The 23,247-nt window shown below is 41.3% G+C and overlaps 2 protein-coding genes across 7 annotated transcripts in view; both read right to left on the bottom strand.

Annotated features, from left to right (window-relative positions):
• LOC113046571 (ras-associating and dilute domain-containing protein-like) overlaps positions 1-3,564 on the bottom strand; it is a 29,244-nt gene extending 25,680 nt beyond the window's left edge. Inside the window, exons 1-3 of one of the 2 annotated variants that reach the window (XM_026207391.1) lie at positions 2,831-3,564; positions 1,862-2,179; positions 945-1,180 (exon numbers count right to left, since the gene is read on the bottom strand). In XM_026207391.1, the coding sequence (XP_026063176.1) occupies positions 945-1,180; positions 1,862-2,179; positions 2,831-2,958 (682 nt within the window). In that variant the 5' untranslated portion in view covers positions 2,959-3,564. The remainder of the gene's footprint in view (positions 1-944; positions 1,181-1,861; positions 2,180-2,830) is intronic. The other variant, XM_026207390.1, reaches the window with a different exon arrangement.
• Positions 3,565-4,909: 1,345 nt separating this feature from the next.
• Positions 4,910-17,444, bottom strand: LOC113046570 (luc7-like protein 3). Of its 5 annotated transcripts, XR_003276125.1 has the most exons (12): positions 17,208-17,444; positions 13,030-13,096; positions 12,914-12,953; positions 12,098-12,242; positions 11,842-11,916; positions 11,657-11,761; positions 11,406-11,567; positions 10,742-11,079; positions 10,390-10,556; positions 8,505-8,698; positions 8,292-8,403; positions 4,910-5,412 (listed from the first exon to the last, which is right to left on the bottom strand). XR_003276125.1 is itself a non-coding variant. In XM_026207388.1 (11 exons), the coding sequence occupies exons 1-10, from the start codon at positions 17,304-17,306 to the stop codon at positions 8,538-8,540; spliced, it is 1,359 nt and encodes a 452-aa protein (XP_026063173.1). In that variant the 5' UTR covers positions 17,307-17,444; the 3' UTR covers positions 4,910-8,403; positions 8,505-8,537. The 5 variants fall into 5 exon arrangements, 3 of the variants coding, with proteins under 3 accessions (XP_026063173.1, XP_026063174.1, XP_026063172.1); XR_003276124.1 differs by having other exon boundaries at positions 8,292-8,698; XM_026207388.1 differs by having other exon boundaries at positions 4,910-8,403.
• Between the last annotated feature and the right edge of the window lie 5,803 nt (positions 17,445-23,247).

The following is a 23,247-nucleotide window of genomic DNA, read 5'->3' as shown; positions in this document are numbered from 1 at the left end:
GGGAGCCCTGAGGAACACCACAGCGCCATGCCAAAGAAAAAACACCCTCAAGAGTGCAGGAAACACGCTCAGAAAGAAAAACAAGCGGCCATTCCGATGCTGGTGGCTGGACCGCGGTGGGAAAGCTCAGTGTGTGAGCTGATGGGACTATCCCAATAAAACATACTTCTGAGAGAGCAATTTCACTAAGCTTCTTGCTGACAGGCTTTTGTTGGGATAAGCCCTGAGGCACCTCACTCTGTTAAAACATTCCTAAATTGTGTCAACTGGAACATAGATCAAAGTTCAGCTAGTCAAAACACATCTAAAGGCCGTTCACACCGAGAACAATAACCACAGCGATAACTAAATCAGCGTCTACACTGATGCATGATAACATTCTGATTATTATAAGAGCGCCCAGTTTTGCCGCCTGCCACTTTAAAGGGGTCACATGATGCGATTTCAAGTGTTACAAACATAGATAAGATCCCGAAAGTTGCAAAGACTAAAGTCTCAAACCCATAGAGATATTTTTTAATAAAGTTAAGACTCGTCCAGACCCTCCTAAAACAATTCATTTAAACATGCACACGTCTACATAACTGTGTGTGACGATTTGCATAACATCGCTCAAATGTTTACACAAAGAAAGAAGGCGTAACTTTTATTCCTGCTTTAGTATTGTTGCTGCTGCCGCCGACATGTCGTGGAGTGAGAAACACAACGGTGTGTTTCGTTGTGAAAGCAAAACTTAGTTTGGCCTTCCAAAAGAGGACACAATTAGAAATCAGTGGTTAAGTTGTGTATTTACAACACTGCCGATCACAATGCACTGGATAGCCGGCCAATCAGCATACACCTTGCTTTTCAGAAGGATGGGCTTCGTAAAAATCTATGCATTTCAGAAAGGTGGGGGTTTTAACCTTAAACCAATAAGTTCACACAATAAATTGCTGCAATACCTGCAGTGATGGTGTCTGTATTCTTGGCACTTTGTGCCTCCACGTTTGCTCTTTTCTGGATCTCGAAACGCCTGGAGAATCCATCCTTGGGTTTCCAGAGCGCCTGCAACATGAGGGGCTTCTCGTGGTCACCGACAACCCGACAGCACTCTGTCTTCCATTCGTTGTCCAATCCAGTTCGGCCAATCACATCACAGAGCACATACGCACTGGAGTCTTCCTCTTCCAAACAGTACCTGTAAAACAAGAGAACAGCTCTGTTGGCCTTCCCCTGCTGGACTAATAACAAGTCTACGATGAAAGAGACCAATTACTTGACGTGTATTTAAGTGTGTTTTAAGTCTTGGGTTTGAAGTACTGATTAATTGAAAACAACAGAAAAAAATCCTACTGAATCAATAACTATCAAAAACAGATTTGCAGGACCAAAACCACTCACCAAAACAGCTAAGGGGGAGGTCTAATGATATTTCATGCATTCTGACTTATTTAGACTCGTAAAGAGCTGGATTCTCATGGCAAACATGGCAGTCCCAAGAAACAAGTTGGGACGTATGACACCATATCTGTGCCAAATACACTCATTCAGGGTTCATATAACCTTATACATAACCATAATAAATATACACAGTACACATACATGTATTATGTAAACAAAAAAGCTTATTTTGGATGCGATTAATCACTATTAGTTTGACTGCACTAGTTTTGCCTGTGTTTGACCTTTTTCTAAATAACATGTCAGCAGTGTGGACACACATCATCATGACCAACAATGATGCTAGAGTAGCAGTATATAAAATCTCTTGGGCCCTTTTTTGAAGAAATGTATTGTTAAACTCACATAGCGAGTTGAATCGCCCCATTACCAAAACTCAAAACGTTGATTCTGAATCTGGCAAGAGTGCATCCCTCACCTCTCCAGAGCCTCTTTGACCAGCTCTTTGGCACTGGAGTGACTGGTGGCCAGCACGCTCTTGTAGTTGGCTCCTTGGCAGATGTCACTGCCAAATATCTTGAGGATCCCTGGGATAGTCCTCTGGCTGGACAGCTCTGCGGGGTCGTCCGCTGCTTGCAGGGTCCTGCAGTCCTGACCCGGCCGTCTGTTTCTCAGAACAGGGCTTCGGTTGAACACCGTGGTCAGTCTGTTGTTGTGTCGGCGGATCTTGCTCTTGGCCGGCTGCCGGACTCCGGTGCTCTCCACAGACTGAGTCGTGCTATCAGACGTGCTGGACCTCAGAGAGAAGGTTAAGATCACTTTAAAAGCTTGCTACTGATGTGAGCATCTGCACTCAGTCTGCTTTAGATACAATGAGTGTAATAGACTGCGGATCCCATACAAACCCCTGCTAAGAAGAGAGTTGCTTTGTTTGTTTTCGTAACAGTATGAAGGATTTGTTTTTAATATGATATCAGTTAGTAAAAACGATTTAACATAATTTCAAATAATTATAATATTAAATATTACAATTATATAAAATTATTTAAAGCTTATCAGTTCACTGAGGGTGTGCCCCTTCTTCACATTTGCCAAGATGCAGTTCTATTATTAGAGAAGCAGAGCAATTTAGTGCCATGTCTCAAATTTACATGTAGCCTACAGTATTTTTTTACACTATGTATTTTTATTGCACGATTAGAGCAACATTTTTCAGGTCAAACGACATGAGAAAGTGCATAATCACATACTAAGAGATGCTTAGTTGTCTTATATTTACAATAAAAGCTGACACTGGTTGTTATTCTGCTATACAATGCCATCACTGTCACCCTTGTTTAAGTGTGTTTAAATCTCAAATGCTTTCACGGGACACTTGTTTCTTTCTGTGTGTCACAAGTGTGTTCAAAGGAAACAAACGGCATGCGCAAGTGTGTGAGTAACTCACTGCAGAGATCCATTGCTGGTCTTTCTGCCCAGCATCGCCAGGCGTCTCTTGGGCGAGCGGATCAATAACCCGACAGGGAAGCCGAGAGCTTGTTTAGAGATGTGACTGCTTCTTTCCTCCGAGATCATTTTAGCATGTGGAAGAGTATAATTATTCAATCGCAAATGTCAAGTTTAGTAGCTAAACCACAGTCTGTGTGCTCCGCTGTCAAAATAACTCGTTTCAGTACAACACATGTTGCGCGTGCAGTGACAAACAGAAACTTTAACCGCTAAACATCTTCAGTCCTGCCTCTCCGTGTCAGTCCTTTCATTAACATAATCCATCGCGACGTTTAAGAAAAAGAAAAAATATATAAATATATACTAACTTCGCTATTAAATAATGTTATCCAGTCCGGTTTGAACAGGTCCTCTTTATTTAGACATGTCCCTTACGGATTAAAAAGAATGATAATCCGATATAGGAAACGATGGCGATAAACTGTCCCAGCCACACGCTCTCTCCGATTCCGTTGAGTACCCCCTGTCCCGAATGTGTGTGTGTGTGTGTGTGGGTCCCGTTTGAAAAGTTAAACGCGACTATGATGACGTAGAGGGCGTTTGGGAACTCTTGCCGGAAGCCAATCCTACTAGGGCATATATTTACCTCATGAATATTAATTAGGGTATGTGATTGGACGAACAAGAAGGAATCGTCAGATTTAACTAATTCATATGCATGAGCGCAAAATTTATAGCAGCATATATATACACCATACACCTTTCTATATATATATATATATATATATATATATATATATAGACACACACACACACACGAGACCAAGATCTTTTAAACCACGTATTTCTGAAAGAAAACACTGGCCCTTATTCACAGGCAGAATCTAAACTTTGTCGAAAAAACTAACACTCTCATGTGAATCGAAGCATTTAATTGAAAGAGATTGTTTACAAAACTATATTAGAAATTAAACAGGCATTCAGTTCTGCTGGCTTCTTAAATGAGGTGGATGGTATTGTTAATTTACAAACATTAAACAGTCCATACATAGCCTACATTACTTAATGACTGACTACTTGCTTAATCATTAATATACATACAGGCGGATATACTTTATGATACAGCCTGTATGTCAGCAGTTCCCTCACTGTAAATTCAGATCTGAAGTACAAGGAAAAGGGAAGGGTGGGAGAGGATTTCCCTTGCACTGGGTGTGAAATGACTCAACAAAATATCAATCCATCTTTCTGCTTGGTCATATTTGCAGGTTCATGTTTGTTTTTTAATTCAAGAGAACATAATTGTGTCTCCATCTACTGACCGTGATCACACACAACACAATAACTGCACGAGACAGTTATCCTCAAGGGGCTTCGGTTTACGGAAAAATCTCTGCTTAACACTCAAATATGTTCACTTTTATCTATTCAACAAAAAGAGTTCACCATGATATTTTCAGATTTTATGCAGATTTATCGGCATACCACTTCTGGGCTGAAGAAAAAGCGACTTTACCATTCAAATTCAATTCAAACTGGCTAATTTATAAAACCAAAAGGATTTTTTATTTTATTATTCTCAGGTCCTTAAAATCAGAGAAAACGTGTGTCACATTAAGTGCCAAGATGTATGGTTAACAATCAAAAATTATCCAGTTTACCATGGTACATGAAGGTCGTGAGTCTGAAGGTTTGTATTCAAACAGTCTTCACAGGTTAGGAGACGTCAGCCATTTACCTTCAAGAAAATCCATCTTCAATAAAATAGCCACAAATATGGCCATCTAAGTGAACCCACATGCCTTTCCAGGAAATCATGAGACCCATTTAAAGTGATGAAATAAAATAAAATTGTAGAATAAACACACTCTTGAACATACTACTAAATATTTTGGCACTGTCAGATTTTATCAAGTTTTTTTTTTACCTATGATGTACTAACAGCAGCAAAACTGCTTGGTCGTTAAACGTTTAACAAGGAAAAGCTTTCTGATATCTGAAGCGAGCAGGTCAGCTCACAGTTCTGTCATCTTTTACATGCAGCGTCTTAAAAAACAACACAACAGCATTTTTTTCTTCATTTTTATTCATGACAAATACAGGCTTTTAAAACTGGAACAAAATGAAAACACTTCTCTGAACTAAAATCGTGGAAAGAATTGGGATTGAGCACACAGAGGGGAAAACCAAAGCAGTTGAGACCTTTAAGGCTTCCAGTCAAAATAAAGTCTGAACAAAACGTTAAATATTTCCGACGTGTCAAGTGAGAGCGGACTGTACAGAGCAAACATGCCACAAGTATTTATTTGATTCATTCTGAAGGCATACTAACAGAAGTAATGGTGGACCTGCATGGGCATCTACGCCAGCTCTTAGCAGTGAGACCAGAGAAAACCAAACAGAATTGAAAAAAAAACAAGAAAAAACACAAAAGGTCCTGTGGAAACGCTGAAAAGGGGACCATTTACATTTTTATCATATAGGCCTCTACATCTGTGGTTCACCTTGTTTTAAAGCAGCGGAGGTGGGTTGTCGGATGGAGGTCTTCAGGTCTTCCTCTCGCAGCTGTTCAAACTCCTCCTGATGTACACAAATGGTCAGAGAAACCCTATTAGTACATGAAACCGGACCCATTTACAGCACAACCAAAAACATTACACCAGTCTCATTTACATAGCGTTTCAAAAATGATCAAACCACTTTTTTTTCCATGTCCAATTGGCAATAAATACATCGGATCACTTATCTTCTCACTCTATCAGTTATCAAATGTTTCATCTTGAAATTTATAAAGGCTTATATTTACAACATAAGCAGCAGCAGTGATAGTAGCTGCTCGGCTGCAAATACAAATGACTGAAGGCGAGCACACAAGTAAAACACAAAATATATTTAAAGAATTGAGATCCCTCTTCTATACGGCCAGACTGTGACTCTGTAGGTGGCTGGTCTTGCTCTGAAAGCATGCACTGCTATTTTAAGGACAACACAAGTAGGGAATTTAAACAGGATAGAGAGTAAGAAAAGTTTACTTCAAAAAGACACACCTGCATCGAGACACAAGCTAATTCACAGTAGCCCTGAGCGATATATATCCAATATCCCTGAGAGAACCAGCAGTGATGGATCGCAACAATGCATACAAACTTAAACAGCTTGAAACCAATTCAAAACTGTGATCAAACATAAGTAAATATTAATGTTTATTCTTATGTATTATTATATTAGTGCTGACAATAATGAATAACTTTGCGTTGAAAATTTACGAGAAAAAAAAATTCTGCTTAATTTCGCAAAAATACTTTTGTAATATCTTTTTAATGGTTTTAATTTATAGTTTAGGGGGTAATTTCTTAGCAGAAACGTATGCGATTAATCTGTTTTAAAATAAATTATCACTTATAAGCCCTTGTGCATACACAAGATTTATTTTTATAATTTGCACTGTTTTGCAACTTTAATTTTTAATTTTGTAGCCATTTTGAACAAGCTACAATAGTGATATGGTGGCTCCTCTTATTATAGACCAAAACAATAAATAAATCAACCTTTGAACATATTTATTAGCTCTCAAATGTGCTTAGTTTCATCTGTAAGGGATGTAACGATTAACTGAGTCGGATGGCAATCGATTCAAATATGTAACAATTCAAATCGGGTTGAGATGCCAAACAAATCGCAAATTAATTAGGGGTAGGAGTTTATATGAATGCATGTCTGGGGAAACTGGCTGTCTTTAGAAGAGTTTAGATGATACTCGCCACAGTATAACGCATATTAAAGTTAATAAGTGCAGCGATGTTTTGTTTACAGCGGTAAGCAAGGAAACACTTTAAGTGCCACCTGCTGGCAGTGTGTGAATCTGCGTCTCGTTCAGTTCATCTACTGTTTCATGATTGTGGTTTCAAAATTTCAATTTGTTTTTTTTATTTACATTACATTTTGTAATTTAGCAGATGCGACTTAAAAATGAGGACAATAGAAGCAATCAAAACCAATAAAAGAGGACTGATATGCAAATGTTGTACTAAAATATTATTATAGTGTTATTATCAATTTCACAAAGAAACGTGCAGCCCTGGTCGAAACAATAATAAAAGAACACATTTAATTTATAATCAGTCTTAAATCTAATTTTGTTAAAAAAATTGTGAATCAAATTGAGAGATCAAAACGTGATTTGAGTGAATCGTTACATCCCTGTCAATAAGATGAACTGACATTTGTTTAGCTATATCACCCAACCCTAATTCAAACCTATTACTGGTTACTAGGTCTGGGAAAATAAATCGATGCATCGCGAATCGAGAACTGATTCAGCATCGATTCTGAGATTTCCTGAATGCATCGCGATTCTTTCTTGAATCGATTCTGAGATTAGTTTTGAACAGCAGATGGCACTGCTTGCTTTAGAAACACCCGCACTCTGCTCGTTTCCAAATCCTTACAGACACTTGAACCTAAAATAATTGTTCATAAAATTCCCGGCCAATGCACAAGCATTCTTTAGCACTCTTGTTCATGACATTTGAGTGTGCAGATAAAAACTAGATTAGAGCACCATCTGCTGTTAAAATCGAAGCTCAGAATCGATTCCAGAGGAATCACGATGCATTCGGAAAATCTAAGAATCGATCCACGAAGCGATTCTGCATCGATTTATAGTCCCAGCCCTACTGGTTACCAAACAGGCAAAATGAAAATAAGTGACACAAACAAGAAGAAATAATGGTTTTGAGCTTGATCTGGTTTGATGGGTAACTGTGGGATATCAATTAGGCTCATCTGTAAATCTGAAATCCACCCATTTAGGCATAGAGTAAACCATTGGCACTTGAACCCAACAGAAAACAAAACGGAGAAAATTTAAAACGGGGAGAAAAGAGACCGGGTAAATAAACATCAAGCTCTGAGACACGTTCACAGGTAACAGCATTCAAATGGATGTGGGTAGTGAAAGGAGTACCTTTGGTGAATACCTGCATAGATTGACAGTATCCTTGATTTTTTAATTGGCTTTTCATGAGGGGGGGTGTCGCTCACAACACCAACGCTGTGTGAGGTGCGGAGGTCAGCTGCAATAATTCATTAACCCTACACTTCAATCATCCCAAAGCTATCGGATCTCGACTTTGAGAACAGACGGCGTTAAAAAGTGCAACATATCCATGTAACTCCAACAACAAAAAAATACATACATATGTATTCAATGCAGTTGAATGAACTCTTTGGACCTCTTATTAACACCTTACAGACATCAGATGGTAAAATGCTGTGTGCTTATGCAAGTACATACATATGAGCACACAATCATTTAACTAGTTTAATCTTACTGCGAGCATAGTTAACAAGGTTGAAGTAGTAAAGGTAGAGTTAGGAAAAAAGAAAGGTAAAACACGTAAATTTGGAAGAGAACTTGTCTAAAGAGACAGATGTATGACCGATACAAAACGAGGTACCTCCAAGCATGTTTTTCAGGGCTACACTGGCCTTTCCCTCTGGGTTTGTTTCTTTCTACTTTCTTCCGTTTCATCAGCCTAGTCCCCATCTTCAGTGCATACTTACGATGCACTATTAAAAAACAGGAAGAAAAATCACAGACAGAACTGAAAGAAAAAGGGGGGGAAGGGGAGAGGGGGAGAGACCCGGGCTGGACGGGACGGTGCACTTACCTGGGGCTGATCTGAGGTCCTATCAGATCAGTTTTAATTGGACTGTGTGTCACCTTCAGAATGTAGCTCTTGCGCGGTGCCGTTCACTTCCTCTTTGGGAGGCTCCGCCTCCACGGACTTGGACTTGGAGAGCTCAGACTTCTCAACCGAGCCCTTTCTGCTGCTCCTTTTCTCATCTGAGGAGTCCTTGTGGTCTGCAAGAAGACAATAAACAGAAATGGTTATCTAATATGGCATATTCGATTTAGTTTCGCAAGTCAGTTAACCTGATAAATGTCACCATCCCGTATACGGGACGCCTAAATTTACTTCAATATATTACAATTATATCCTAATCTAATCATGACAAACTATATATCGTTGGAAAGGTCTAAGACTCCTAAATAGATATTTGACCACGTTTTGTTGTTAAAAAATTATGAAGGAACAGTAAAAGATTAATTTATAAAAAGAGTGCACCTCAAAACATATACATCATAACTGGAGTTCTGACCTTTGTTACAAAAAATCTATTCCGCTTCCTTTTTCCCTATCACATATTTTAGTAATCATCATAAATTATATATCATTTGAAAGCTTATATACTCCAAATTCATCTTATGAAAACCATTTTGAAATCGAACACTGCGTTACCATGGAAATCGTACTTTAAAATCTTTTAGCGTGGTCCTCCCCCTTAGTGGGAGGGGTCATATTCCAAATATATTACGGTCTTTTAGAATCAAAACTTTTCATAATCTTGACAAAATACATATCGTTGGAAAGGTCTGAGTTTCAAGATTCCATATTTGGTGGTTATTTTGTCATAGACATAATATTGAGAGAGAAATTGATACATTTGTGACAAACAAATGCATCCAAAAAATTCAATGGAGTTTCAATGGCCCCCGGTGGCTTTTTGTGGTATAACGCCTAAACAAAATTGCATATGAACCTAAATTTTTTTCATATTAACTTCAAATTTGGAACACAACTTATTTAGACATATGGCTTTAATTTTATAGCAATTTTGGATTAAAACATATTTTATTAAATATTTTTTTTATATAAAATATAATAAAAATAAAATAATAAACGTATTTACAGTAAATTTAAACTTCTATAACTTTTTTATGCTTTAATTTTTTTAAATGATTTCACTTCTGCAATAATCTGCAGATTGTCTTCTTTAAAAAGAGACCAACCTTTGGTCTGTATTCAAAAGCGTTTATGATTTATAACAATTTAAGTGTGAATAGTGTACTTCCACGTCTATGTTCAAAAATGGGGGTGACAGTTAAAAGGTTAAAACTTCATCCAGTAAAACCCTTTCGAAATATCTGATGTAACAATGATGTTGAGGGCATTCTGCTCGTCAAAAGAAAATAAATAAACATGGAGCTACAGAAAAAATTACTCTTCAAAAGGTTCTTGATTTTACTTCCAATAAATCTCTCTGACTGGCTAAAATAAGTCAAAATGTAACAAAAAATAAATAAATAAATAAATAAATATATATATAAATAAATACCACCAAAAAAAAAAAAAAAAGATTAAACACAACAAACGAAAAAATAAAACCCCCAAAAAAATTTTTATGATAGATGTGTTAAAAATTACATGAATTTTCTTTTTACCTTAAAATGTTCTTTATTTTACTTCTTCCATTAAACATCTCTGAACAAATTGGTCAAAATTGTCATTTTGAAAAACAAAAGTCACACAACAAAACAAATAAATGCAACAAATCAAACAAAACATAGAAAACTAAAACAAACAACAAAATCCAAAAACAATGACAAATAAAAGCAATTTTTTTAAAAATAAAAACCCTAAGTGCTGTTTCAAGGTCAACAAAGACTCAAAGCTTTGATCAAAACAATAATAAACGAATTAAATGCCACACCTTTGTCCCGAGAGGATTTGTCCTTGTCTCGGTTTCTGCTGCGGCTGCGGTGCCGGTGGCTCTTGCGCTCAGAGCTGCGGGACCTCCTCCTCTCCCTGCTGCGAGAGCGTTGCTTCCTGTCCGAGCGCTCGCGGCTGCGGCTGCGCCTCCTCTCTCGGTCACGGCTCCTGTTGACGTGTAAGATTTCCTCCATCAGTAAAAAAAAAAAAATCACAGAAATCACAACTGCCAAAACAGCTGACCGTAAAGTACGCTGAACCAGTTTTGTTATTTTCTGAAACAAACTTTATCAGTTAACGGTTTTCGAAAATAGTTTTGCCGATTCTCAGCTCAGCCTGTTTGTTTCGTGTACCTGCTGCGCTTCCTGTCGCGCTCCTTGCTCCTGGACCTCTTCCTGTCTCTCGAGCGGCTCCTGCGGCGGTCTGATGCGCGGCTGGAGTGTCTGCTGTTGGAGTGACTCCTCCTGCGCCTGTCTCTGTCCCGTTCCCTGTCCCTCTCCCGTTCCCTCTCCCGCTCACGTTCCCTCTCCTTCTCCCGCTCTCTCTCCCTCTCCTTTTCTCGCTCCTTCTCCCTCTCCTCCTCCTCTTTGCGTTTCTTCTCGCGCTCCTCCCTTTCACGTTCCCGGTCCTCCTTCTCTTTCTTGCCTCGCTCATCCTTCTCCGGATCCTCCGAGCGCCGATGTAGCTTCTCCTGTGGGATCAAACAGAAAATCATGGTGTAAATATGACCTTTTTTATTTGTGCCAGTCACATTCATTAAAATCCATGCATTACCCAAATTATCATAAAACAATTCGTTTTTCAACCACCCAAAAATCTAAATCGCATATTTTTGTAGATGGCTTAAACCAAAGCAATTATTTTAATACACAACTCAATACACAAAAGAGAGCATTATTTGTGATGGAAATTTTCTGGGTCCATCTTACAAAATGAGTCTCACTATATTGTAAAATATAGGACTGGACTAAATGTCTTTAACAGACCCTAAAATCAAAAGGTTGACCGTCTCCTCACCTTCAGTTCCTCGACCGTGGCTTTGATTTTGGCGTATCCCATATGCTGCTTGCCCATTAGATGATCGTCCACTCTGGACTGAGCGTCACCAACTATGAGGAAAGCGCCACACACTTCACACACCTCCATCTGCTTCTCCTGAGCTGCAAAGCTCTCAATCGTCTGACAAACAAGAAGTCACGTCAGTACCTCTTACCAGCTAAACACAAAACCAGTCCGTATGTCTGCTCAAACCTGGACGTGTCACTCACCGAAGGAGTGGAACTGAGCTGCTCCCGCTCCTCCTTCAGCTGCTCCACCAGCTTCATCATGCCCTGCGCCTCCTCAACACGGCCCTCCGAGCCCAGCTCCTCGATCTGAACACACACAAACACGGTTATATGCCTCTCTGAACACATCTGTGCTCACTTCTCAGCTCATGACGGGCAGAACCCACCTGAACGACGAGCTCCTCGATCTTCGTGGTGAGGACTTGAGCTTTCTCCTCGTTCTTCCCAGTGGGACCCGGTGCCTGGAAATCAGAGTTCGGAGTGAGTTGTGTTCGACACAGTGTACCAACGTCTTTAAGAGAACAGATATATGAATTTAATAGACTGTCCTAACCAGCCCGGCTGCTGAAGAGCAGGCAATAAATATGTTCCAAAACATGGTCCTATTAAAATGAGGACAGTGAAGGGTATGGAAACACTTACTCCAGAGTTCTGCTGGGCTTGTGACAGGGCTAAACGCGCATGTCCCCTCCGAATCCTGCGCTCCACCTCGGCCAGGAGACTCTGCAGGTACCGCAGGAAGTCTCGCTCGTATCCTTCCTTCATGAAGCGGGAGCTCTTCTCATACCTGAGACAACGTGAGACAGTCAGCAGTCACAGGCTTTACCAAAGAAGACTCATCCCAAATAAGATGCAGAACCACAAAAGGAAACCAGTCAAGAACTAGACGTTTCTTTTATTATTAATAATTTTCGGGTAGATGTAGTAGCATATTTTTAATGCCATGTCAGCATCTTAGGCAATTTTCATAGCAAAAACTATTCAAAAATACAAGTACAATAAAAAAACAAAAAATAAACAGCAAACAAATAATTTCTATTACACAAGATTTTTTTTTACATGAAAATGATAAAAATTCTAAAGATTTTACTGGTAAAAATTACACTCAATAATACTGTTGGGTTATTTTACTTAATTTTTTTAACAAGATCATTTTTAGAAACCATCAAATAATAATAATAATTTTATAGAGTAAATGACAATCACCATTTAGATCAATGGGAATAAAAAAATCTGCCCGGGTATTACAGTAAAAAGAAATAGATTTTTTTAATGATATAATAGAAAATTGTGAGGAAATTCATGTTAATTAATCTAATGTCAGTTTTTAAAAAAATTATTAAATGAGTGGTTATGTTAATGGTTATATATTAATATATTAGTAAATTAAATAACGAAACTAAATCTATTCTTTATTTTTTACCATCTGATTTGGGATATAACACAGTCGTGACTTACATTTTCCTCAAGTTCTCATCATGGATTTTTTCACAAGGACCTGGGGGAAAAATATAGATGACAATGTGGACTGTAAGAAGAAAACGAGATTAATGTGTTTGAGAAGCGGTCCTTACCCAAGTCTGATCGTGTGTTTGTGAAGAGTTCAGCGGGACAGAAGCCACACAGGTAGTATTTACAGACCTGAAGAACGGAGTGAACACTTGTGTTAAATCCTCACGAATACTCTTATTAGGGGTCGGCTGACACTGTTTTTTTGACAGCCGATCCTGTTATCTTGGAAAGCAGGGTGACCAATGGCAGATATCATTTGATTTATTTTCATTAATATTTGAGAAATTTTCAATAATTTGAAAATGGATTTAAAAATAAAAAAAAGTTTAAAATAAACATACTTGTACTTTAGATTACCAAGTATTTAATCACAAAATTATTATTTAATAAAAAAATAATTAAAAAGGTAGACACTGTAACCAACAATGAAGTTGGTTAGAAGTTTGTCTGCATTGGGACTCATTTCTTCAAATAAAGCCTAGGTTACACTCATTTTACATACAGCACAAATGACATACATGAACAGGACAGAAAGTGAATGGTAACATGGCAAGGAGTATTGTGACTTACAAGTAGTGATCGACCGATATTGATTTTTTATAACCGATACCGATACCGATTATTTGCATGTTTATGTACCCGATAACCGATATGCAGAACCGATATTTATTTACTGTTATACTTCTGTTTCTGACAATTATTACAACACAAATGAGCTGAAAAAAAACATTTTATTTATAACAATCACTCCTTCCTTGCATACAAAAAAAACTTTATATTTATACACAAATAAATAGAGGGGTCTGAGTCCAAAAAATTTAAGTGCACTGTGCAAGTGCAAGTGTCTTTGTTTTAAAATAAAAGCTTTGATGAGGTAAAAAAATAAAAACGGGTAAAAAAATAAAGCACAAAAATGATTCTAACATATTGGTGGGGGCGGGAGGGCTATTTAGGAGTGCATAGCTATTTAGTAGTGTAACTTAATACTCCCAGTTAAGCAGAACTAGGTTTTAGTGTAGAAAACAGAGTCTTTCAGCATTCTGCCCTGTAAGCCTGCTTCCTTCAAAAATTTCATGCAGTGGCCGTGCATGAGGCTTCCTGATCATCAACCCAGTCAGGTGCTGAGAAATATGAACGAACTTTTATCCCGAGACTATATAAAATTAAACAGCACTTGTCAGTTGGCTTTTTATGATCTAGATTCAATCTAACGTTAGATCATGAAATGCCAACTGACAAAGTGCTGTTTGACTATAATTTAATCAACCGCGATCGCGCATGGAGATAATAAATAATTAATTTCCACAAAGCGGTATATGTATATGTGTATTAGCGAAATAATTGTTATGTAGTAAATGATAATATAATCTAGTGTGTTTAAACAAGATAATCTTGTCAAAAGTTTCATTCAGTGGCATTGCTTGAGGCTTCCTGATCATCAACCCAGTCAGGTGCTGAGCAATATGAACGAACTTTTTTTCCCGAGACTATATAAAGTTAAACAGCACTTGTCAGTTGGCATTTTATGATCTAAATTTAATCTAATGTTTAATCATGAAATGCCAACTGACAAAGTGCTGTTTGATTATAACTTAATCAACCGCGATCGCGCATGGAGATAATAAATAATTAATTTCCACAAAGCGGTAGGCTATATTTATATGTGTATTAGCGAAATATTTGTTATGTAGTAAATTAAAATATAATCTAGGGTGTTTAAACAAGATAATCTTGTCAAAAGTTTCATTCAGTGGCCGTGCTTAAGCCTCCAGATCATCCGTCAGTTGCTAAGCAATATGAACAAACTTTCTCTTCTAGACTAATGGTGAGCAAATACAACAGATAGAGAATTAAATTCAACGCTTTTCAGAATCAGAATCAGAATCAGAATGAGCTTTATTGCCAGGTATGTTTACACATAGCGTACGAGGAATTTGTTTTCGTGACAGAAGCTCCGCAGTACAACAGAATAACAGCGACAGAACATAAAACACATAATAAAAGAATAAAAAAAACTTTTTTTATTTTCAACATGCACTCATTCATGTCTGTTTTATTTAATTCATTTAAAGATACGTCTTTATTGGAGCAGGACATGACGAACACTACGTAACTCGATGAGTTCGTCTCAATTGTTTAGAAACAAGCTGCATAAATTAACTATATCAGGAATTTATGTCTCAGATCTCAGTTGTGCATGTCTGTTATGTTAAATAAAGTTGATTAATTAAAGCAAACCAAGTAGAACATATACTTTACCTGTGCACTGAGTTGTTGTTGACTGATCACCTCAGACGCCCGGGCTGCAATGGCGGAAATCTCAAAACGGCCACAAGATGGCGCCGTAAATCGGCGAATCCGATATTACAAAACCGATACCCGATTATGGAAAAATGCTTAAATATCGGGAAAAATATCGGTAAACCGATACATCGGTCGATCACTACTTACAAGTATATTGTTATGTTGCTAGAGTTCACCTCAATCACTGTAACTGCATCCTTATGCACTCAACCATTTTGTGTATGAATCGTATAAACTATTTCGTCATTAACAAGAGTGTAATAGCCATGTAATACCATGTAATTAAAGCTGTGATAGTTGATTGCATGAAGTGTCCAACATGACACACTTCATAACATACATATATATATTTTACACATATACACACACATATACACACACACACACACACATATATATATAGTATATTTAATACATGACACAAGTTATTTTAAGGACATACTTTATAGGCATGTCACTTCTGTAATAATGGTTCTTAAAACAAAAAGAAAAGAAAAAAAAAACACTTAAAATATTACTTTAATATGATTCTCAAAGCAGCAGCAATGGTCTCTACATTTCCTGAAGGAACAAGACTCTTCACCACGAGACCAAGATGCTGCTGTGGAGTGTGTGGTTGCTAGGGTGTTGAGAGTGTTGCTAGGGTGTTCTGAGTTTGTAGCGTGAGGTTGTACAGGTTCAACTCTGTTTTACTGGCTCAAGACCAAAGAGATCCTCATACATGCTCATTTGGACAACTTTAAAGGTGATTTTCTCAATATTTAATTTTTTTTTTTACCCTCAGATTCCAGATTTTCAAACAGTATCTCAACCAAATATCATCTGATCCGAACAAACCAATGGAAAACTTACTTATTCAGCTATAAATCTCAGTTTTAAAAAGATAGGGTAACTTTTGTATCTATAAGGTCCCCCTCTTCGGCGTAGCCATAGTTGCCAAGTCCGCTTATAATACGCGATATTTTTTGTAAGTCGCGTTAAAACAGCACGGGTTGCGGGTTGCGTTTTTTGGGGCTTATTTAAGAATATATGGTTGTTTGTAAGAAAATCTGACAAGCAACTTCGTTTTCTTTACATCTATGGTGTAAATTGATACTAATACATTGATTGACACTGTCTGCTTGCAGATATAGCCAAATCAGTGCAATCATATAAGTGCTGTGGCGTAACATTCATCAAAACATTCCGCTGAATCCGCCCCTTATCCCCCTCATTGGAGTAATATCACATTCAACGCGTATGTTATAGCTACCCTTAATGCTCTTGTCTTTCCCTTCTTGTCTTTTTGTCCTTTTCCTTCTCTCCCATCCGATTCAGCCTCACAGGTGATCGGAGATGAGGAAAGTGCGTTCTCTCCGCTTTGTTGCAGTTCCCTGATTTTTATTTATTTGTATCCTTTTTTCCCCTAATCAGTTTATCCTTTTCTAATAAAGCAGTGGTTTCAGTTTAATATGTTGCAGGCTCATTTATTGTTAATAAATGATAATGCGGAAAATAAATTATCAAATAATATTGGGCTTGTTTTTGAAGCTCCAGTTGCGTATTTGTCTCGCGAGAGTTGGCAAGTGTGGGCGTAGCTCGTGTGTGATTTGTCTGTCAGTTTTAAGATGGTAATATCATCCCTCTCCTCATTATTTGAACAGTTATATGTTGCTCAAACGGTGCTGGATGAGTTCCACGCAAAAGCTTGACGCTCAGAACTTGTTGCAAACGAATAAAAGTTGTTTCATCTTAGAAAAGCACATAATAAAGATATAAAGAGGAGGGCGGGACGCTGCAGTCTGGTGTTTAGTGCATGTGTTCAATGAGACACAAGCTAACAGATCATAACAACACCTGCTCAGTAAGATCATATACATCCCAAACACACCCGGATCTGTTCTTCAGGTAGTGTAGTGATCTGCAGAGCCTGTGCGAGAGAGAGTAAGTCACTCACGGTCTCGTGATCCCAGCGCACATTACAGCGCTTCTCGTCCGGAGCCAGGTTCCGGTCTCGACCCATCAACTCATCCAGCAGCTGGGCAGCAGACAGCATCGTGTCTCGGCTGTACTTCTGACCCGCTAGAAGAGAGGAGTATTGATCATTTACAGTATATCATGTGCTGCGTGCCTGCTCTGAGCTCAACAACAAAATGGCAGATCAGCGCGCAGCGGATATTACCCATAAGGCACCGCGAGGAACAGTGCGCCATCTAATGTAGAGAATCAGAATCAGAATCAGAATGAGCTTTATTGCCAGGTGTGTTCAGGGAAGAAACTGGTCCTGTGTCTGGTCGTTCTAGTGCAGATCGGTGGCAGCAGCTTCAAAAACACTCCAATCAGTGAGGTCAAAACAAGATTGTAAATCCTGCTCTGCTTCATTAGTCCATCTTTTTACAGGATGTATGGGATGACATGACCTTTACAAATTAACTTTGGTAACTGTCACCCGGCCCCTCGGTGGGCCCCCAACGTTTACTTCAGTATATTACAATTAAATCCTGATCTAATCACAACAAACTATATATCGTTGGAAAGGTCTTTTTTGTTAAAAATTATCTAGAAAAAGTAATAGATTAATTTATGGCAAGAGTGCCTTTGTAAAAAAAAAAAAAAAAAAAAAAAAAAACAGTCTTCTTTGTTGCCTTTTTCACTTGAAAACTTAAAATCTCAAGAATCATCCTTTGAAACCCATTAACCCATAAAAAATTGATTTATAAACATAAAAAAATCATTCTTTCAGTATTCTTTCAGTATTTATTGTGAATGATTTATCTATTTTTCTTTTTCTTTTTTAAACTGGACCTTTTTCAATTTTAACATCCATTTTGTATTTAATTACTAGGTTCTAAGCATAGACTGTATAAAATACACAATTTTGTTGACTTTCCATACACTATATTTACCTGGTAAAGAGAAATGTCTTCAATAAATATATAATTAATAAATAATATAGTGTCGGAGGATCAGAAGGAGATATCCAATATGTCACTCAGCATCTCTACAACTCTAATTCAGTTCATTTTGATCTGGATACATTTCTCAATGGTTTGGGAAAGTAAAAACTATTAATATGGATATCAAATTATTTTGGGATGAAGAGATAAAACTGGAGGAAATGAAAGAATGTATTGGGTATTTAAAATATAATCGATCTCCGGGTAATGACAGACTTTTCAATCAATTTTATAAAGTCTTTCAGGATCACTTTTGCAGTATATAAAGAATCAATAGATAAAAGAGAGTCGCCAGACTCATTAAAACAAGAGATTATTATTACTCTAATTCAAAAAACATAAAAATATATTCTACACTTAGACAACTGGAGGCCTATTAGTCTTTGAAATGATGATGCCAAGGTTTTTGCACATATATTTGCTAAAAGATTGAAACACGGTTTAGATTCATGGTTTAAATGGTTCAAGGACGTCATATTAGTAACAATATTAGATTGATTTGAGACAAGGTGGATTATAATGAGTACATATTAGATAACAGTCTTATATTATTTGTTGATTTCTATAAGGCGTTCGACACAATAGAACATGTTTTTGTGTTAAAAATTATAGCATTTTTTGCACTAGTTCTGTAAAATAAATTAGGGAAGTCGTGGCCTAGTGGTTAGAGCGTTTGACTCCTAACACTATGGTGGTGTGTTCGAGTCTCAGGCTGGTAATACCACGACTGAAGTGCCCTTGAGCAAGGCACTGAACCCCTGACTGCTCCCGGGTGCTGCAGCCCACTGCTCTGTGTGTGCGTGTGTGTGTGTGTGCACTTTGGATGGGTTAAATGCAGAGCACCAATTCTGAGCATGGGTCACCATTCTTGGCTGTATCATGTCTCTTTCACTTAAAATTGGCTCAAGGTGTCAGGGTTCTGTCACTTCGGTCTAATTTATTCATGATTTTGTGACAGAGCCCTGACGCTCCCATCATGTTGTGCTTTTATGTATTTATCCCTCTGTTGTCTGTGTGGCATGTTTCATGTTGGAGCATGGTGTCCAGGCACTTACCTCTTATTCAGATTAAATTTTGGTTTGGTGTCAGGATTCAGGCACTGGTGCTACATGTTCTGTTCTGTTGTGGGAGCGTGCGATCTCGAGTTCGCTCGGGCTGTATGCTCTTCTGTCCACCTGTGTTTCCCTTATTCCTTCCTCATTTGCTCCTTATTTATTCTCCTTATGTTTGCAGTCCTGTCCAGTTCATTGTCATATTTACTCTTGTGGTTTCTTGCCTTGCTTTCCAGTTTTGGTTTGTTTATTTTATTTTATTATTAATTAAATCCTATTCACCTGCACCATCGAGTCCTCGCTCCATCCTTCGCCCCATCCCTGACAGAACAAACTGGTCTTGACGAGGACTCAGCGGCGGAAGTGCTTGCACCATCCTCCCGTCTCCACTCTCTCCAGCCTCCTCTACAAACACAATCTCTGTTTCAAGGTCTTGGGCTCGCTCCTGACAGGGGACTGAGCTGAAGAAGTTTGCATTTGAGCTCAGCAGAGGGCTTGGGGTTCAGTGATGCAGCTCTCAAGGACTTGTTTAATAATACCCTCGATGAGCCCCTCAACTGAGGAAGAATGAGGGGGCTGGACCACCTGAAATTCGGGGAATTTGTGCAGTTACTAGGATGTCCCCCAGCTAAGTAGGCTGCAGCGCCTCCAGACGTGACCGCTGATGATGCTGCAGCGCCTCCAGAAGTGACCGCTGATGATGCTGCAGCGCCTCCAGAAGTGACGGCTGATGATGCTGCAGCGCCTCCAGAAGTGACCGCTGATGATGCTGCAGCGCCTCCAGAAGTGACGGCTGATGATGCTGCAGCGCCTCCAGAAGTGACGGCTGATGATGCTGCAGCGCCTCCAGAAGTGACGGCTGATGATGCTGCAGCGCCTCCAGAAGTGACGGCTGATGATGCTGCAGCGCCTCCAGAAGTGACGGCTGATGATGCTGCAGCGCCTCCAGAAGTGACCGCTGATGATGCTGCAGAGCCTCCAGAAGTGACCGCTGATGATGCTGCAGCGCCTCCAGAAGTGACCGCTGATGATGCTGCAGCGCCTCAAGAAGTGACCGCTGATGATGCTGCAGCGCCTCCAGAAGTGACGGCTGATGATGCTGCAGCGCCTCCAGAAGTGACGGCTGATGATGCTGCAGCGCCTCCAGAAGTGACCGCTGATGATGCTGCAGCGCCTCCAGAAGTGACGGCTGATGATGCTGCAGCGCCTCCAGAAGTGACCGCTGATGATGCTGCAGCGCCTCCAGAAGTGACCGCTGATGATGCTGCAGCGCCTCTAGAAAAGTGACCGCTGATGATGCTGCAGCGCCTCCAGAAGTGACCGCTGATGATGCTGCAGCGACTCCAGAAGTGACCGCTGATGATGCTGCAGCGCCTCCAGAAGTGACCGCTGATGATGCTGCAGCGACTCTAGAAGTGACCGCTGATGATGCTGCAGCGCCTCCAGAAGTGACCGCTGATGATGCTGCAGCGCCTCCAGAAGTGACCGCTGATGATGCTGCAGCGCCTCCAGAAGTGACGGCTGATGATGCTGCAGCGCCTCCAGAAGTGACCGCTGATGATGCTGCAGCGCCTCCAGAAGTGACCGCTGATGATGCTGCAGCGCCTCCAGAAGTGACCGCTGATGATGCTGCAGCGCCTCCAGAAGTGACCGCTGATGATGCTGCAGCGCCTCCAGAAGTGACCGCTGATGATGCTGCAGCGCCTCCAGAAGTGACGGCTGATGATGCTGCAGCGCCTCCAGAAGTGACCGCTGATGATGCTGCAGCGCCTCCAGAAGTGACCGCTGATGATGCTGCAGCGCCTCCAGAAGTGACCGCTGATGATGCTGCAGCGCCTCCAGAAGTGACCGCTGATGATGCTGCAGCGCCTCTAGAAGTGACCGCTGATGATGCTGCAGCGCCTCCAGAAGTGACGGCTGATGATGCTCCAGCGCCTCCAGAAGTGACCGCTGATGATGCTGCAGCGCCTCTAGAAGTGACCGCTGATGATGCTGCAGCGCCTCCAGAAGTGACGGCTGATGATGCTGCAGCGCCTCCAGAAGTGACCGCTGATGATGCTGCAGCGCCTCTAGAAGTGACCGCTGATGATGCTGCAGCGCCTCCAGAAGTGACGGCTGATGATGCTGCAGCGCCTCCAGAAGTGACCGCTGATGATGCTGCAGCGCCTCCAGAAGTGACGGCTGATGATGCTCCAGCGCCTCCAGAAGTGACCGCTGATGATGCTGCAGCGCCTCCAGATGTGACGGCTGATGATGCTGCAGCGCCTCCAGAAGTGACCGCTGATGATGCTGCAGCGCCTCCAGAAGTGACCGCTGATGATGCTGCAGCGCCTCCAGAAGTGACCGCTGATGATGCTGCAGCGCCTCCAGAAGTGACCGCTGATGATGCTGCAGCGCCTCCAGAAGTGACGGCTGATGATGCTGCAGCGCCTCCAGAAGTGACCGCTGATGATGCTGCAGCGCCTCCAGAAGTGACCGCTGATGATGCTGCAGCGCCTCCAGAAGTGACGGCTGATGATGCTGCAGCGCCTCCAGAAGTGACCGCTGATGATGCTGCAGCGCCTCCAGAAGTGACCGCTGATGATGCTGCAGCGCCTCCAGAAGTGACCGCTGATGATGCTGCAGCGCCTCCAGAAGTGACGGCTGATGATGCTCCAGCGCCTCCAGAAGTGACCGCTGATGATGCTGCAGCGCCTCCAGATGTGACGGCTGATGATGCTGCAGCGCCTCCAGAAGTGACCGCTGATGATGCTGCAGCGCCTCCAGAAGTGACCGCTGATGATGCTGCAGCGCCTCCAGAAGTGACGGCTGATGATGCTGCAGCGCCTCCAGAAGTGACCGCTGATGATGCTGTAGCGCCTCCAGAAGTGACCGCTGATGATGCTGCAGCGCCTCTAGAAAAGTGACCGCTGATGATGCTGCAGCGCCTCCAGAAGTGACGGCTGATGATGCTGCAGCGCCTCCAGAAGTGACGGCTGATGATGCTCCAGCGCCTCCAGAAGTGACCGCTGATGATGCTGCAGCGCCTCCAGATGTGACGGCTGATGATGCTGCAGCGCCTCCAGAAGTGACCGCTGATGATGCTGCAGCGCCTCCAGAAGTGACCGCTGATGATGCTGCAGCGCCTCCAGAAGTGACCGCTGATGATGCTGCAGCGCCTCCAGAAGTGACCGCTGATGATGCTGCAGCGCCTCCAGAAGTGACGGCTGATGATGCTCCAGCGCCTCCAGAAGTGACCGCTGATGATGCTGCAACGCCTCCAGAAGTGACGGCTGATGATGCTGCAGCGCCTCCAGAAGTGACGGCTGATGATGCCCCAGCGCCTCTAGAAGTGACGGCTGATGATGCCGCAGCGCCTCCAGAAGTGACCGCTGATGATGCTGCAGCGCCTCCAGAAGTGACCGCTGATGATGCTGCAGCGCCTCCAGAAGTGACGGCTGATGATGCTCCAGCGCCTCCAGAAGTGACGGCTGATGATGCTGCAGCGCCTCCAGAAGTGACGGCTGCTGATGCTGCAGCGCCTCCAGAAGTGACGGCTGATGATGCTGCAGCGCCTCCAGAAGTGACGGCTGATGATGCTGCAGCGCCTCCAGAAGTGACCGCTGATGATGCTGCAGCGCCTCCAGAAGTGACCGCTGATGATGCTGCAGCGCCTCCAGAAGTGACCGCTGATGATGCTGCAGCGCCTCCAGAAGTGACCGCTGATGATGCTGCAGCGCCTCCAGAAGTGACGGCTGATGATGCTCCAGCGCCTCCAGAAGTGACGGCTGATGATGCTGCAGCGCCTCCAGAAGTGACCGCTGATGATGCTGCAGCGCCTCCAGAAGTGACCGCTGATGATGCTGCAGCGCCTCCAGAAGTGACCGCTGATGATGCTGCAGCGCCTCCAGAAGTGACCGCTGATGATGCTGCAGCGCCTCCAGAAGTGACGGCTGATGATGCTCCAGCGCCTCCAGAAGTGACGGCTGATGATGCTGCAGCGCCTCCA

Source organism: Carassius auratus, chromosome 28 (genome assembly GCF_003368295.1).
Source record: "Carassius auratus strain Wakin chromosome 28, ASM336829v1, whole genome shotgun sequence".
In the NCBI taxonomy this organism is placed as follows: Eukaryota; Metazoa; Chordata; class Actinopteri; order Cypriniformes; family Cyprinidae; genus Carassius; species Carassius auratus.
Note: the sequence above shows the minus strand (reverse complement) of the source record. Positions and strands in the feature narration are given on the sequence as shown.

What these genes read in the sequence shown, in the direction of transcription:
- LOC113046570 (XM_026207387.1), bottom strand. Translation starts at nt 17,306, where the DNA reads ATGCTGTCTGCTGCCCAGCTGCTGGATGAGTTGATGGGTCGAGACCGG. An exon ending in AAGCCCAGCAGAACTCTGGA is followed by an intron (nt 11,917 to 12,097) that starts GTAAGTGTTTCC and finishes TCTGATTTCCAG; the next exon opens with GCACCGGGTCCCACTGGGAA. An exon ending in CGCGACAGGAAGCGCAGCAG is followed by an intron (nt 10,557 to 10,741) that starts GTACACGAAACA and finishes ACACGTCAACAG; the next exon opens with GAGCCGTGACCGAGAGAGGA.